The 17,335-nt window shown below is 39.1% G+C and overlaps 1 protein-coding gene across 1 annotated transcript in view; it reads right to left on the reverse strand.

Moving 5' to 3' along the window:
• The window catches only part of CHORDC1 (cysteine and histidine rich domain containing 1), a 109,456-nt gene that overhangs the window by 72,531 nt on the left and 19,590 nt on the right, over positions 1–17,335 (reverse strand). The window contains exons 3-6 of the mRNA XM_086933987.1: positions 9,535–9,591; positions 7,352–7,512; positions 5,191–5,294; positions 3,471–3,529 (exon numbers count right to left, since the gene is read on the reverse strand). Coding sequence (XP_086790113.1) covers positions 3,471–3,529; positions 5,191–5,294; positions 7,352–7,512; positions 9,535–9,591 — 381 coding nt within the window. The remainder of the gene's footprint in view (positions 1–3,470; positions 3,530–5,190; positions 5,295–7,351; positions 7,513–9,534; positions 9,592–17,335) is intronic.

The following is a 17,335-nucleotide window of genomic DNA, read 5'->3' on the forward strand; positions in this document are numbered from 1 at the left end:
GTACAGAAAGTTTAGTGAAGATTTTTCCTTTGCGATGTGATCTTCAACGGGAAAAGAAGTTCGATTTTTTGTGATTATAGTAACAATGGTGCCAGGCCTTGTCTTCATAATGTTACCCACCGTTCACAAGATCATGTGTTGTAAGTGAAGACATTACATGTGCAATGAATATGGCTCTTAACTTTTTTGAAGGCAAGGCTTCAACCTTAAGATTCAGTGGCGCCAACTAAAGAACTTTAGCAAGCAACCAACATAAAAATGCATAAAGGGTGAAACTTAAGCCAATGACCCAGAGACCTCTGGGTATTGGCTTCTCTGGGAAGAGAAATAAATTGTGCAACTTAAAGCTACATAAGCGAAATGCTGGAAAGAAACTGGAAAAGCATCCTGACACATCTCCATGCAGCATAAGGATGGTCAATTCTTGTTTTGTTGTTTGTAAAACGCTGTGGTTAGGGGGAGGGCTGTTGGTACCTCAACAATATGAAAAAAGAAAATATTGGCAAAAAGCAAAAGTATATTTGGCCTCAAAAAGCACACACTGCTATAGTAGTTACTAGCACTGAAATTACTATGTGCACCTTGCGAAAGAGCAAAACGCTGACACACGCATTGAAATTACCCAATTAAAGTGGTCTGAATCATTGCCCCATGCTGTAGCAGGAGGAAGAAAAATGTGACTGGCACAACAATTGTTAGACCAGGCCCTTTTGACAGGTTTATCCCCAAACTTTTTGCTTTTACTTTTTATTTTCGTAGGCTATAGGATTCTGGATAATTTAATACTGCTGACCGGAGATAAAGTGCATATGCTCTCTGTATAATTTATGATATGATTGGCTATCCATGATTGGCATATTTGATTTACAGGTAAGTCCCTAGTAAAGTACACGGTGTGTGCCTGGACTTGTAAATCAAATGCTACTAGTGGACTTGCAGCCCTAGTTGTGCCAACCACACGAGTAGCCCCGTAAATGTGTCTCAGACCTACCACTGTAGTGTCTGACTGCGCAGTTGTAAACTGCCATTTTCCTGGCAAGTGCACCCATTTGCCAGACCCAAAAATTCCCTTTCCTTACAAGTAAGGCACACCTAAGGTAGGCCCAAGGTAGAGGCTTCCAGTCACTGTGGAAGGTCATTATGTTTCGGTTAGGAGCCTACGATTATTTGTCCACTCGGTTAGCGTTGATCCTTTTGGAGACAAATGTATGGTGCATTCACTGACCTAGCGTTTGGATACAAATTAGCCATCGACTGAAAGAAGGAGCTCTTTACTGTCTGACCTACATTGGCAAAAAACAATAGTAAAACTAGTTACTCATCTACAGATCCTATGTTTCTTCTGTTTTGCTCAGAGGGACTGGTCTGACTGGATGGCGTGTGAGCCATAGTTTGAATGCTTGTGGGCCTGTTTTCTGCTCTGCTGGGCACAGGTTCACTGGTGATTGCAATTCTCCCAAGCATTGTCTGCATTGAGCTCTTCCACACCTTGAAAAACACTTATACAGAGTTCAAAACTACCCCAATTACTAAATATGGACTACTTTTTAACAATCTAATGCACTAAATGGTTCACTTCTATTTTAGTACCCGTGCTTATTTTCTGTTCCAGTCTGGCCTTGCCTCTCTATTTCTCCTGTGCTGCATATATCTCCACATACATCCTGTTTTCCAACCTCCCTAAGCCAAAACGGGATATGGATATGGATATATATATATATATATATATATACACACACACACACACACACACACACACCTACACAAGCCCCCCTAGCCCCCCCCCCACTTAGCCAGGTAGAACCCACCACTCTAGTTAGGGTAAGGGAGTTGCGCTTGGCACAGCAGTCAGGCTTCTCCCGGAGGCAATATGTAAAGGATTAGCACACCACACACACACATCCACCAGTGACACACTAGGCACACTACAAAAAAGAGACTCCGCACAAGGGTATATAAAAAAATACTTTGTATTCTTCATAAAAATACATAGGACCACAATCACATGAATCACTGTGCCACTAGGCACTTGTCATAGAAATGCATGGAACATAAATTGCTTTGCTACTAGGCAATTGTCATAAATATAGAGGTTATAAATCACTTTGCCATTAGAGGTAAAACACCTTAGACCACACTCACTGTGTATGTTAAGTAAATCATATCAGCCCATATGCACATAACCCAATAGTCACCTTGCAATAAGGCACTGGTAATCAACATGACAGCGCACCAAAGTACATTCTTTATACTGGCACATTAGACTCCCTCCTTACACTATAAATAAAACACATGTGCGAACAACTTAGCAAACATCATGCTGCCCCTGCACATAACACTTGTTACTCTGGCCAGTAAAGCCTCAGAATGACATGACATCCGGTCATAGAATGTGGCGGTCAGGATACACATGGCTTTCACCTCTTCTCATGAGACAGATCTGAATTTTGTTTTCAATCGAGTAGGAAAATTGCACATCAGCAGCGCTTTAAATGGTAAGGTATTTTGACGTACTCAGTAACACCATTTATTTAATATGAAAAGGAGAGTATCTGCACCTCTCAGCACTTGTGCAATATTTTTAATGGGAGTGTACCGGAACTTCTCAGGAGCAAACAGGTACAGTAAAGAGTGAGTACCGGCATTTTCATATCTCCATTTAAAGAGCTGGAGCCTTGCAGGCTCGGCCTGCTCCTGATTGTATGGTAACTGGACTGCGCTTGGAGGTGCTGAGGCTGTGTACGAAAGGCAGATGCCTCAACACGGCACTCCTGCTTAGGAATGTAACTGTATAACATTGTGTTATGCAAATATTGCACATGTAAAAGCGCTCCAATACCCTCAGGTCTACCTCGGGCTATACAAATCTGCAAAAATAAAAATGCCCGTTCTGCTGAGTATTAGGGAGGTCAAGCCCGATCTGGTTCTCTGGCGGCAGCAAGCGTTTAACCATGCGCTGTCCTGAAACAGGCGATCTGAAAACGGAGAGCTGCAGCAACAACTTCTCTATGAAAGGGGGGGGGGGTGGAGTACTCACGCCATTTCTTTCGCACTCCAGCACTTTGGTTATTCTCGGACTAAGGGGAAGTCAGCCATACACTTGCAAACAGTAAAGCAGTAACAGAGCAGGGAAGAAATTGTCCACAAAGAAAAAATAAACAACCATAGCGTAATGATACAGTACTTAGTCCCTGCTCTGTGGGAGGAACGAAAAAGAAAAGAAGGGACAAAGAGACAGGACTGACCACTAGCTACCAAGAATTTTTAAAGGGACATTGAAACAAACAAATGAAAGCAGCGGGTGGAGTTCCAGCCCACACCGAATTATATAAGTATATAGTAAAGTATATACAAGAGGTCAAAAGCTTGACAAATTAAAAATAATGCAGTTATAGGTATTTTTACTAAAGTATCATTGAAATAAATGTATTTTGATAGATCATAATTCCAAAACTAAAAATTAACTGTACCTTTGAGCAGCCCCCATTTTTACATGATGTTCCGATCTTCATTTCTCCACTGTCATTGCCTGTGGAAATAAAGCAAACTTCTTAGAACTGTCGCAATCCAAATTTGTCAAGATAGAACTTGGTTCTACAGCACAAAATTAGTGTATTACCAAAAAAGAAACACCTGTCAGTGGATGTCTACTGGTCTGGTTCCAAAACTTTAAGAAAGCATTCAGCAGATAAACAGGAATCTCATAGTTCTGCAGTGGCACTGAGCAGGGTTACAGAAGTGCACAAGATCCATCCTAAGAGCAGAGTGGCATTGCATAGGTGAATTCTGCAACCTCGTCCCTGATAACAAATGTTTGTCAGTAGCACAAGCAGAGAGAAGAGATGACATTTTTTACAAAAGCCACCAGATAACATAAGGCCCTTGCTCAGCTGCTAGAATGTACAATTCACTTCCTAATCTCTTTCAGCCAAGACTGCAGTCACAAAGGACTAAACGTGACATTCTAAGAAAGCACTTTGGACTGTAAGCTACTTGTGAATCCACAAATTAGTACTCTGTGAGCAGGTGCTGTGCTTGGCTATCGGTCCTATGTGGTTGTTTTGTATTCCCGATTATATGTCCATACCCTCCTCGTGTCAAGTATAAGTTATAATGTAATGAGTCAAAATATTAAATTTAACGAGCAAATTACCACTAATGCAACTGATAGTTCGATTCTTTTATAAACGACCACTGCATTACATTTTTTGGGAATCATCTGGCTTCTTTCAAGTAGATGTTTTAACCCACACCTCCTTCCAAGAGTATGCCTTGACCCTGCTATCTCTTGAAAGTCACAACTAAAACATAAGTACTAGGCAATTCAGTGAACAACATTTACTACCTTTGTGTTACAGTGACAGCATTAATACTGTTATGAAGACTGCGTAACTGCCCATAGGTCACTGAACTAACTTGACACCAACTGTATCATAACTTCCACACAAACAAACATTTCTCAAACCCCCTCCCCCCCCCCCCAATCAAACAACAAAGATACCATTCTCATGGTAACCAGTGGCTACAAGACTACCAAGGTGACAGATCACAAGAGGCAGAGCAAAGTAGGTGGGCAGCCTACTTTCTGGGCAGAGGACGCAGGGCTAGAGGGAGGAGTTACAAAGGCAATGAACTCGGATTCGGTTGAACGCCGACTCCAATTCTAAGGTCTCTAAGGAGATTAGTAAATTGGCATGCTGTTGCAGTTTTAAAGAACAGTGTGTGAGAAGAAATGCCAGGCTCCATACTGTTGGATCGGAGTACCTGCTCCTACTGCAGATTGTAGCATGATAAGTGCTTTTCTAAAAAAAAAAAAAACTAAGTGAGTTTAGAGCGAAGATCAAACAAAAAGGTTCCTCTGCTGGCCACCTGTCAGATGCCTTGCATTAAAAAACGTTTTGGAATAAATATAAAAAAAATGAATGATTAAATATTACTGCTCTGAGCATGATGTATGGCGGACTAGGGAAATCTAAAGAGAAATTTGTATTTTTCTCCTACCTATCCTGTGGAATAGTAAAAAAAAGTTAAGACTGAACTCTTTGAGACACTGTTGTATTATAAATGCTTTATTTCCAAATATGGGAACCTTGCAAATTACCATGCTATGAGCGTATCCACGTGTAAACAGCTTTTGAACTTCAAAGAAGAAAACAACATAAATGAATGTCTCTTATGTTAACTTCTTACCATTCTGCTCTTGCTCATTCTCTGTGCACAGTTTCAGTTTATCTAAAGCTTGCATCAGCGAAGACGATACTTTGAACTGCAATCTTGTGGAAGGCTCATCTGGACTGAAAAAGACATACATTCTAAAGAAATTATCTTTCAAAGTAAAACATCTCTAGATATAGAAATAAAGATCAACCTAATAAGTCCTATTCGGCTAATTTCACAGTATTTCTTAAAACAAAGCAGGCAGGGATTCGCCGTTTCATAACGGACTTGATTAAGCAGGTTTTTTTAGTGCTGATTGCTAGCCAGTGTAATACGCCCACATTCTTCATACAAGGAAGATGAGAAAGACCAATGTTTACAGATTCATTTAGGATGCGGAAGCGATTAACAATGTGGCTATTCCTAGAATCCCTGTGGCCTTCAACCCCACCTCTATCCTTTCTTGCATCCCCAGTAATGTTTACAGTGACTGATCTGTGCTCCACCTTGTTTTCCATACCCATTAATTAAAGAGACAATTGCTCTTCGCATTCTCATTCATCCGATCTCAACTTTTGTGGTGGAGACTCTCTCTAGGCTTGGCGAGTCTCCTTCGATTTGTTGTCAAGCTTTAATGAAGGATTTGGAAACTTTGGCTTTTTCTGGTGGCTCTAATCTAGTGCAGTACATTGAGGATTCATGGTTGACCTCCTCAATCAATGAACTGGCTAAGAAAAAGGCTTCAAAATAAAAACTGCAATTTTGACTCCCAATTTGTCTGACATGTTAGGCTTCTATAAGCCATCCAGAGTGCCTGGTTTTCTTTTGCACTGGAAAGTATTTTAAAATCAAATGATGTAGAGGAATGGCGTAAACAGTTTCAATGTATGCTTACTTTCCAGGATTGACACACCATAAGCCCTAAGAAGACATACCTAATGCATAGCCCATTCGACAACTAATTTTCACTAAATGCACACGGGAAATAGCAGATCTTCACAAGAGGTACTGAGTACATGTTCAGCTCACCACTCTATTGCAAAGGATATTTCCATAGGAAAGCACTAAGTAGGAGAAATCAATGTTCAAACAAATCTGTTAGAGTGTAGTCATGGCCTTAGGTCCTAACATGCTGTGCTGAAATTGCTCATGGCTCCTGCTGGGTTGTTTACAAGTCTATCGTCCAAACCAACTGCAATTTCTACTAGGCTAGTGACAGCAGATCACAGCCTCTCATCTCTGAAAGGACAAGGAATCTTTAGATACTTGAAGAGGAATCCTGCATACAAGGCGAATAAACTCCTATTCATGGTAATGCTTCTCTCTGCTGGGCATCAGACTACTCAGGTGAAGTCGGAAAGGTAGAAAATACTGATGCTGAAAGGCATGTACTCATCTCAAAATTGGGCCTCTTTAGGAGATTCAGAGCAAATCAAGCCTTTGTGCTTCCTATGCTCTGCGATCAGTGTTACCAGAGATCTGCCTGACACCTAACTAAGCCTTTCAGACACATATGCCCCCCAACTAGTTGCCAATATTGCAAGAAGACTAATCAGACTATTAATCCATTGCTTACCCACACATAAAGAGGTAACACTTTCCAGCATTCTCTAGCCTTTCAGCAGGAAAACAACTTATTTATGGCACTTCAGTATGTTAGACCATCTTATCGCGATCTACAAAAACCCAAATATTTTCATAAAAAGGAATGAAATCTGAAGGTAGGCTAGGAAACGAATGATGAGTGGGAAATGAAGTAGGGAAGAGAAACGGCAAACCAGTTTGCGAAAACAAAAGAATGAAAATAAAGAATGAAAATAAGCAAGAACGTTCAGAAAAAAGAAGAAACACAGAATTAAAGAAGATAGTAAAGATAGTAGTTGACATTTTGGGACCTCAGTAATTACGAAAGGAAAAAAGGAAAAACAAGAATGAAATTAAGGGAAATTGCTTTAGAGGTAAACAGGCAGAAGCAAATCTGGAAAGGTCTAGCAAAAGAACAGAATGGGGTTAAGGACAGGAAATAAAGAATGTTCAGCAAGAGAAGAGAATTGGACAAAAGATGATTAAAGTGGCAGTAATCAGCCGATTTTTGTTAGGAAGAGAAAAAAGAATGTTGAAAAGATGTGGGCACATAGCATTAGCTATCACAAAGAAAGATGCCTATTCACTCAGCGGATGACTAGTTACATACCTTGGCCTTTTGATCAATTCCACTGGCTTTGGAGCGCGAATAATATGCTCCTGGAATTTAGGCTTCAGTTCAGACAACTCTTTTTTCTCAGATGTTATGCTGACTTCTGGTTTTACAGGTTCAGGGGGCTTTTCATGATTATGAGGACCCTTTGTACACCCCTGCATTAGAAAATATTTATGCATAAAGCAGATATACAAAACAGTTTTTTTTCTTCTCTTTAATCATACTACACCTTAAAGCTAAATGTACACACTCCGTGCAACCTCGTAGTAAAAGAAAAATAAATATACAGAAATGCACCAACTAGAAATGTAATTAAAAATATGTTTTATATACTTGTAGAAAGCGAGGTGGTGAGTTCTGTTAAACGTTCTCTTTTATCTGGTCAGTTGTGTCAGATTAAAAAAGACAACAGAAAATAGCATGTGAAATTTCCTGAAACATTTTTAAATAACAGGTGTCATGACACAGCCCTATTTTTGCTCAAAACAAAATGTGCCATATTTCAAACCAAGTTATTTTACGTTTCCCTGCTAAATGGAACCAGAAAAAGGAACGGACTCCACTTTCTTGTGCAATATTTTTTTCTTTATTGATTAGTGCGCTCTGCCGCCACGATGCGTTTCGGCCTATAAATACGTAAGTTCCAATTGGTTACCAACGTTTTAAAGCTCAATGTACTCTACCTCATGCTGTGTACCACTCCTTTTGGTTCCTAATGTACAGATCTTGTATTAATATTTTCTGTATATTGTATTTTGCACTTGCACTTTCAATGTCTCCGACCAAAATGAAGTTGATTGATGACGATATTCAAGTTCCAGGGATAAAAAAATACCAAAATCCAAATTCGTTGTGAATTATTTTGTTCAGTATTTATTTCATGCCAAAAGAGGGAAAATCAAAGAGCAGCAAACAGGTGTCGTATGGCTAGCAAGTCAAGGGCATTTTCAAGGCTGATTAGAACATGATAGACATAATCTATACAGAACATATGTAGAAAAACCATATAGTTATATGTGGCAGGATCATCATCAGATCCAAAAGTATACATTTGTAATTATAAGGTAACATTATCACATTTCATGGCATGTCCCTGCAGCTCAATGACCTAGAGTAGAACAAAATAAATCAGTATATTATTTTAGTTTGGGATCATCTGCCCATAATTCTTTCACCAAAAATAGGTTCCTTCATGCTTGCTGCCATGAGATGAGAGGTAGGTGGCCAGGGTACAATCTATACTAAGTGCTGACATGGCTATGTTTTCTATGAAGGCCAGAGAAGTCTCAAATACTTTTGTAATGTGGCTACACTGTTCTTGAGTACCTCAAGTTTCAAGAGAATAATGTGACTGTAGAAAGTGAAGAGCTCCAAGCCCTAAAGAGTATAATCAGGTGTTTCAATCGCCAATATTTTTAAAGGAGCAGGGTCAATCTTACAGTTGTTTACATTGCCGTATCCGGTTTTGTTAAAACAAAGCATAGTCCTAAAATGGTGCTTTTAGTCAAAAGTACTTTAGTAGGCTTCATTTGAATGAACAGATTATTTCTGGAAAAAACGTTGCCTTTAATTGCCATATTTTAATATCATAACTATTGCCAGCCTGAAAACATGGATATTCTAGAAAAACTATTCTAGGATCCACAATTTATATGGAGACAGCCCAACAAGTAAGGTTGCAGTGAGAAACCCTTGATGGAAAATTATAATTTTTGTATCGAAAAACCAAATCACACCTATGAGACACCATGACATAATGAAAAAGCAGGTTTTTGAAGAGAACGACTGACAAGCAAGCCAGTATGTGCTTATGCTTTGACTCGGTTCTATTGCAAATACTACAGTTATCCTTAGAAAAGGGCTATATTGTTTCTTGCAATGGGTCAAGGCATAAACTCATTCCATTTGTTTTAGAAGTGCCAATAGACAAATGTAAAGTGAAAGTCACGTGCACAAAACACATAAGATTCTGTCACAAGAAGCAACTCAAATGGGTGAAAATATGCAAACAATGTAGGGTTCAACAGAGAGAAGAAGAATTTCTCATGTGGGTTGCGGTGAAACGGACAGAAACAATGTAATTTAATTATCAAATAACACAAAGCAGATTTGAAATAAAATTACAGCACTATATAAATTGTTTTTCAAACCTCTAAAATGGAAACAATGACACTTACCACAATGCTCAAGAAATCAGAAAAATCCGTTGTCCTTTTCTTACAACACGACCAGCCCTATAATAACGAAATAAACAGATTATGCAATTTTCTTAGGCTTTACGTGATGTATAAATGCTAGATAAAAGGCTTAAATTCTACCATAATGATCCATTTTTGGAGCACTCATTTGTTTAACTGTGGATTGCTTTGCATAAGACTTTCATCCTGAAAACACGCACAAATTTGCAACATATCAACAAACCATTTTCTATACAAAGGCAGTATAAATGTGATAGCTTCCAAACATGTAAGAACAAGCATTTGCAATGCAATAGGTCTCCCAGTAGTTAAGTTTGAGCTTTTGGCATTGCTAAATATTGCAACACTAATTGCATCAAAAGTCAATAAATTGTAGGCCAAAAAAAGTGTATTTACTTTTGTAGCAATGGTGGCATGCTGCACTTTAGATGAATATGTTTAAAAGTAAAGTGTGCCATACTGCGATTACTGCAATAGTTAATTGTGGATGCGTTAACAATTGATGTGTGCACTGATGGCTAGTGGTGTGTGTGCCTGTAGAAATTGTGCACTGATGGGAGAGCTCAGAGGCAGCTGTCGGCGTCAGAGGCTGCTGGCGAAAGGTAAGTTTTTAAAAATGATTATTTTCTCATCCCTGCCCCCTCCCTCCCCCCCACCAGCCTGTCTGCCCCTTCACCTTCCTGTTGTGGCGGCCGCCATTGTTAGTTACCTTGATTAGCTACTGGTAAATTTATAAACTACAAGTTATCATTAAAGTTACTTAGGTTGCCAGTGGTTGAGTCAGGCACTGCTAATCTCCATTCACTTCCGGAAACTTGATGAAAAATTGTAATGCAAGTTAGTACAAAGCAATGCAGCTGGTAATATAAGAGGTTTATCTTGGTTCTCTCAGACTAACGGTGGGTTCTACTGGTTACACTCTTGCATCAAGCAAAAAAGGCGTAGCTTAAGCTTTGGTAAATGCATTAGGTTTTGCCTATGTGATTAATTCCTTTTTTGTAAGCTTTAGCTTGTTGAGCAGTTGTGCAATACAAGTGGGCTCCCAGTTTTATGGTATTTTTTTTTTTACATTTCTGTCTGCATTTATCCATATTATGTTTTTGATATGTTTATCTGTATTTATCCATATTTATTTTAGGTTTTGTGGAAAAATGAAGCTGAAATTAGTATATCTCCACATTTATTTAACTGGCAAATATGCATTCATGCTTGAATGCCTACTAGGTTTCAATGCTGTAAACACCTGTAGAAGATAAATTAATGCACTTTTAAGAAAATATGCACATTTCAGTATCAACTTTGTGCATATCTATTGCTGTTTAAGCCTCTTTACTAAAATTCCTTTCTTTATTTAGCCCCCTTGCCTATTAATCCACACAGCTATTGGCTTAGCAGTCATGGCAGACAGTATTTAGAATTACTCAAAACGTAACCCAATTTCGTTTTTATCCACATTTAAAAATAAATACGGACAAGAAAATAAATGTTTTCTGTCTTTATTTATCTGTAAAAATCATTAAAAACGGAAAACAGGGAGCCTTAAATATAAGTTACTGAAACTTCGTAAAAGTTTTAGGACTTCTTTATATACAGTGCAATTAAGACAAACAAATTGCAAAATAAAAAAACTGCATACACAATGTTATAAGACAAAGTTCGAACACACAATATACCTACTGTACAGTCACCCAAATGCCTACAACACAGAAAAAAAACATGCACAAGCAGTACAATCTAATACACATCATCTACACTATACTGAAAACATATAGCATGCACATATCTATATAATTCAAGCAGTCAATACGGTTTAAAAACTGTGTGCAGACATGTGCTAAACACACAAGGCATGCACACACAATATACTCTAAACACTCAGGCATGCCTAATCATCAGATGTGGAATGCATACAATCCCTGCCTTATATAGACGACATCCGACCACATAATTTTGTAAATTAATAGAATGCACAAATTTAAAAAAACTACAGAAACACAACCTTCTGTCCACCAAGTGGAATATATTCACCATATCTCGTGCATGGAAAGCATTCTCGCAATACACTGTACACTAGAAACTATGATCTGTATACTATGTATTAAATGAATATGGTGTTAATGAGATGGCGCAGACCTGATGTAATGCTCACACGTCAGACACTATATATTGTACACAAAATGCAAGCAAGTTATTCTGCACATTTACCATGCACACAAGAGACACTGAAGAAACAGAATGCTCAAGTTTTAAGGCGTGAATACACAAAACGCACATTGTACGATACATGCATGGGATGAACACAAGTATTCTGTATTACGGTATACTGCACAGACAATGCACACAAAATTAATTGGACAGACAGTGTGCACTTGCGCTATACCACACACAGTTTGCATACAACCTATACAATATACAGGCATGGCATAAAAAAACCTGTACATTAATCATACCTACACATTATACTTTATCCATACACAGCTCATACATAAAATATAGTGTACACATGTGTTCATTCACGTGCGTATACTACTAACATATGCATACACTATTCGGAACACAAACTGACTTGTCATAATATGTTCTCTAGAAACATTCTCTAAATGCTAATACTGAGCATCATATGCGGAGCAGGGAATGCAAACACACAAAATGCAGGAAACACACTGGATGCGCTTGGAGAAAGAAGGCACGCAAATCAACTGCACAGTTCTTAGACTCGGCATAGAGACGGCAAGCAGAGCTTCATAAAAGGAAGTTTCTTTTATTTTGATGTGCACATATAGCTTGCGTCCATAACAAGTTATACCACACCTGCTGCTGCAGACCAAGTCTGGGACAGACAGGAAGCTCAACACCTCCACCAGGATACTGTCCAGGAGGCAGCCAATCACTGCAGCTGGCATGTCTCCACAGAAACAGAGATGCGAGATACCTTCCAGCTCCTCCTTGTAATGCATCAACATGTCCGCCATCTTAGCACAGGCTTGGTGCTGTTCCTCGTGGAAGATTTAGGTGGATGACGCAGGGTTCATATTTAAATATTATGGCAGACTGCGTCAAGATCGGTTTTCCATCAAGGAACGGGCTAGTATGTTGTGAAAGTGTCACAACTGAACTTGGGCGTGCCCATACGGGACGTTTGGTTGGCTTCATGTGTCTAAGGTGTCCTAAACATTTAACAAAGCTGTGTCACTTATACCTTGCTTTAAGGGAAGAAACAATCTAGGCAACAAGTTAGGGGTTTTAAAAGTAATCTTATGCGGCTGCTGTCTGACTCCAAGACGGCGACAGTCCGAGACTGGGATGTGTCGAGTTATTATTAACATGGTACATGGGAGGTGGGAAAAGAGGTGGGGGAGCAACATTAGGTACTGAGAAAAAATGTACAGAGCTATGCACTCGGAAATAAAAAAATTAAAATAAAGCACAGGACAAGTGCTGTGCAGGCTTAAAATAGTGCCACAAAGCCTATCAATACAGTACCTGGGTGCCGGGAGACTGATACAAAAAAAAAAACGAGAAGCAACAGGAAATAGTATGCTACAGCCAATAGAAACAGAGAAAAAGTAAGTTGCAAGCACAGGAACCAATGAAAGTCCCTTTAAAGGCTTATTTAACAATAGATTTCACAAGCACAGCACAAGTGCTGTTCAGGCGAAATCTAATAAGGAATGTATGGTTTAAATTTTGCATTCATTGTTACGGTTGCATTAAAATTGACTAGGTATTGGAAACTGGCAACTACCATATGTAAGTCTACTTTTAGACAAAAAATATGCTGCAACTTTAACTCTGATTAGTAAAACATTTATAACATATGCCTTCCAAGTTTCGTCTCCACTCAAATCTCTTGAAAATCTATATTCTTTCTTAATCAATAAAATCAACATTATATGGAAGGGGCTTCTGGCAACTGTTAAAATGGTTACCTACATCACATGCTGTTGGCAGCAGGTATGTCTAAGCTGTAACAGAACCTAGCTGATAAGGTAAATTTCTTACAAGTTACAACATCTAATCGTCAGTGATTCAGTTCTTTGTGCTTTAATTTTGTGCACTAAACCTCTTGATGAATAATGCATTGGTAGTTTATCCCAGTCTTTCCAGTGAGTTTCTTTTCAAACAGAGATACAAATGGCAGAGGCCAAATCAGTTGCGATGCGGACAAGAGTGTTCGATGGTATGTGATATATTAGTAGTTGCAGATGCTGTCCAGTATATCTTCTCATCTTGTGTGCCCTTGCAGTGGAAGAAGGCATAGGAGCTCTTCTTTGGGATGAAGTGATTGGTCCAAATACCTCACTCAAACTAATAACTGGTCCAAGTCTGTGGACTCATCTATGAAAATGCTGATGACTCTCCGACTGCTTTGATCACCTGCTCCTGGAAGTTTTCTCCCATTACCTCTATTCTGTGTGCACACTTGGATTCCAATACTTGTAATGCACCGATTTTCTTTAAAATGCTGGCTTTACTAATATAGTTTTAAAATAACATTTTGGCTGCTGAAAGTCAACATTTCTTCGCCAGCTCTGCGTCTGTGAATGGGTTTCTTATGTTTGGCAAGCAAGTAGAATATTTTGAACAATGCTTCAGTAACAGCCTCAGATTTCTTCTTCTGGCAAAGGAAGAGCTTCTGCTGGGAAAGAAGCAGCTACTTTAAAAATGCCACTTTTCTAGAGTGCACTTTTGAGTATCTTTGGGAAGTTCTCAGTATATCCTGAGTGTAGAGCTTTGTAGTGACGTTATAGGTTATATCTCTTAAGAACAGTTGCTTTCTCTTTACAAAGCAAATGGCTTTCTCTTCGGGGCATTCAAAAAACAAGTACTCTTCTTCCCATGCTGCCTGGAATGCCCAGTGTTCACTCTGTATGGATCTGAGTCGTTTGCTTGGCTTAGTAACTGGATTGGAGGCCATTGCATAGCTCTCCAGCTGAACTGTTACTGTGCAATATGTAACAAGGACTAGGAATTCGATTTTCCGCCTCAAAAACGATCTGCCGACATGCCTCACGACTGATGGGCATCCACCGCCTCACAACCGATACTACTTCACGACCGATACCACTTCACGACCGATGAACGAACAACACCTCACAATCGATGGACTGACAATATCTCACAACAAAAGGACTGGCACCGTGGCTCATGACAAAAGGGCCAACAATGCATCTTGCTACCAACTTCTGTGAGCAACACCAAAGAAATATTATTTGTTTAAACATACGCGATGTGTAAAAAGTAAAGCGTGCACATTGCGATTAAACATTTAATTGATAACACACATAGTGGTCTTGGCCCATTCCCAGAGAAGCCTGATAGAAAATTGAATTTTTGCAATTATGCTAGCAACGTGCCAGCTATTATAGGGTCATTCATTAGATCCAGATGGTTTATGCCATCTTAAAAGTATCCTATGAAGAGAGCTTTGCATTGTTCTTACTTTAACTCAAAATCATAATTTTTCCTTAAGAAGACAAGATGCTGTACGAATGCTAGCTAAATTCTCTTCTGCAATTTATGGTGGTTGAAATAAGTGTGTTTTAAATAATAATTGTTAAAAATGTTTTTGTCAGGTACTGCTTTGCGGATCAATTTATTTCCGATTATGGTGTGCACCACTTTCTATTATTTTCTTGTTTAGGAAGATGGTAACTGATCTTGTTCTAGTTGTGTAGTTGTAATTTCCTAAGGCCAGTAATGCATGTGCTACGTGTGACCACTGAGACAATAACTGATAAAGCATTGTTTGTAGAAGACTGCATGATGTGGTTTACCTACGGTGGTCTGGATGAGAACCGGGGTGGGCTTACTGATCCAACAATGACAGTTCAGCAAAGAATCTATTCTGTTTTTCTTTGCATTTTGAAACAAAAGCTAAAAACTACATTTTACATAATTTTAGGTGATATGGGCAAATCAGCTAATATCCATGAAAAGACAGCAGCAGGGTAGTTCACCTTGCTCTGGTTCCACCTCAGCCTCCCCACCTCCTCGCTTTCTTAGTTTGCCCGTACATTAAAGAGCCTGTAATGCTAAACACCTTCAGTGTGGGGCATCTTTTTAGCCAACAGCCCACATGAAAAAGAAACTGCAAATCCCAGAATACATTTCACACTACTGAATACCAAAGTATAAAAGCAAGTTTTGGAAAACAGATTACACTTGAAGGGTGTTCCTTTATTCCATTTTAAAGGAATTTTGGTAATTTCCACGCCCACTACCATGGGCCCATTTCGCTAGTGGAATTGAGTTATCCAATGTCAGTGTGGTAAGCAGTGGTGTTATGTTCTCCCAGGTAAAGTAGGACAATTGAAAACCATTTGTCATCTCTTAATGTGAAGTTCTAATTTTTATTTTCTGAGCTTAGCCAAAGATATACACTCCATGGTTATTCTGAGAGTGAGATAAACAATGAAAGCAAGGTAGAGATCTGGCATAAAATACTCAGTAGTGAGGCAATTGACTACAGACCATGAAATTGCCAAAAAAAGGATAATTTCTCAAGCTTTTTTCATTAAATGGACATTACTATTTTCTGCTCCAAATAAAGTGTCACTCAAAATGTCACACATACAGCACTGAAATGTCACACGTAAGCATACTAGAAATAAAGAAATGTCACAGACAAGTGACATGAAAATAACAAATCAATCAAGGATTTATAAAACGCTCGAGTTAACTGCCTTGAAGTGATCTGAAAAGCTCAGCAAACGAGGGATAGCAAGGAGTAAGCAATGAAAAAGAAGAGAAAAGCAAGGAGAAAGTACTCAGAAAAAGTGGGAAAGGAAGGAGAAAGCAGTGAAAAAGGAGAGTAAAGCAAGGTGAAAGCACTTTAAAAAACGGGGGTGGGAGGAAGAAGAAAGCAGAGAAAAAGGAGGGAAATGCAAAGAGAAAGCGCTCAGCAATCCTACCTTAAACGGAGCTCCAAGATGAATATACACAAAATGTTCTTATGGGTGAAGTGTAGCCCTTGACTTCCACAGCAATAGTCTCTTAAGGGATCCTTTTTACAAGTAAGGTTTGTTTTTTAATTTCAAATACATTTTTTCAGAAAGTAATCGAGACAAAAGTTTGGTACGAACAAGTATCGGGCTAAGCTGCTCCTTTTTGGGGATGTCGCAGTGAAGAATGACAAAGAATAAATAGTGCGCTGGTGCTATATACAATATTATATACATGGGACTGACCAGGATAAGATTTTTTTTAAACCTTCTTATTGTGAGTGTTGTGATCCACAATCAAATTTAAAAGAGTCTACATTTGTGAATTGTTGATGTTTTGACTCGCTATGCCAAATAAATCAGAAATGGGTCATTATCTGGATAGAAGGCGACACCAGAGGAATTGTGGCAATAGCCCTACACTACTAGGGAGTATCTGACTCGAAGGGTACCGCATCCGCCTTGTACAAAGGGTACAGGTCTGTCTGAAAAAAAGGTCAAGGAATGGAAGTGAGTCAAGTTCACAACGCACTACACTACAGATGTATGGACGATTTCGACATGCTTAATAGGATTCACCATCTCTTTATGAACCACAATATGTTAACATTCTTTCTCTGTTGCCCATCCATTACAGCCGTCAGGGAAACGAGTGGCTAAGAATCTGGTAAATCCATGGTCAAATAATGCAGTCACAAGCGTTGGTATTTGCGTGTCCAAATGCATGCCGAATACAACAGAGGCCCATGGAGCATTAAGGAGGTCTGCGAGCAGCAAGGAAAGAAGCAGGCTGGCTGGGTCCAGGTAGGTCCCCTGCTGCAGTCATCAATCAGATC

Source organism: Lissotriton vulgaris, chromosome 8, assembly GCF_964263255.1.
Source record: "Lissotriton vulgaris chromosome 8, aLisVul1.2, whole genome shotgun sequence".
NCBI lineage: Eukaryota > Metazoa > Chordata > Amphibia > Caudata > Salamandridae > Lissotriton > Lissotriton vulgaris.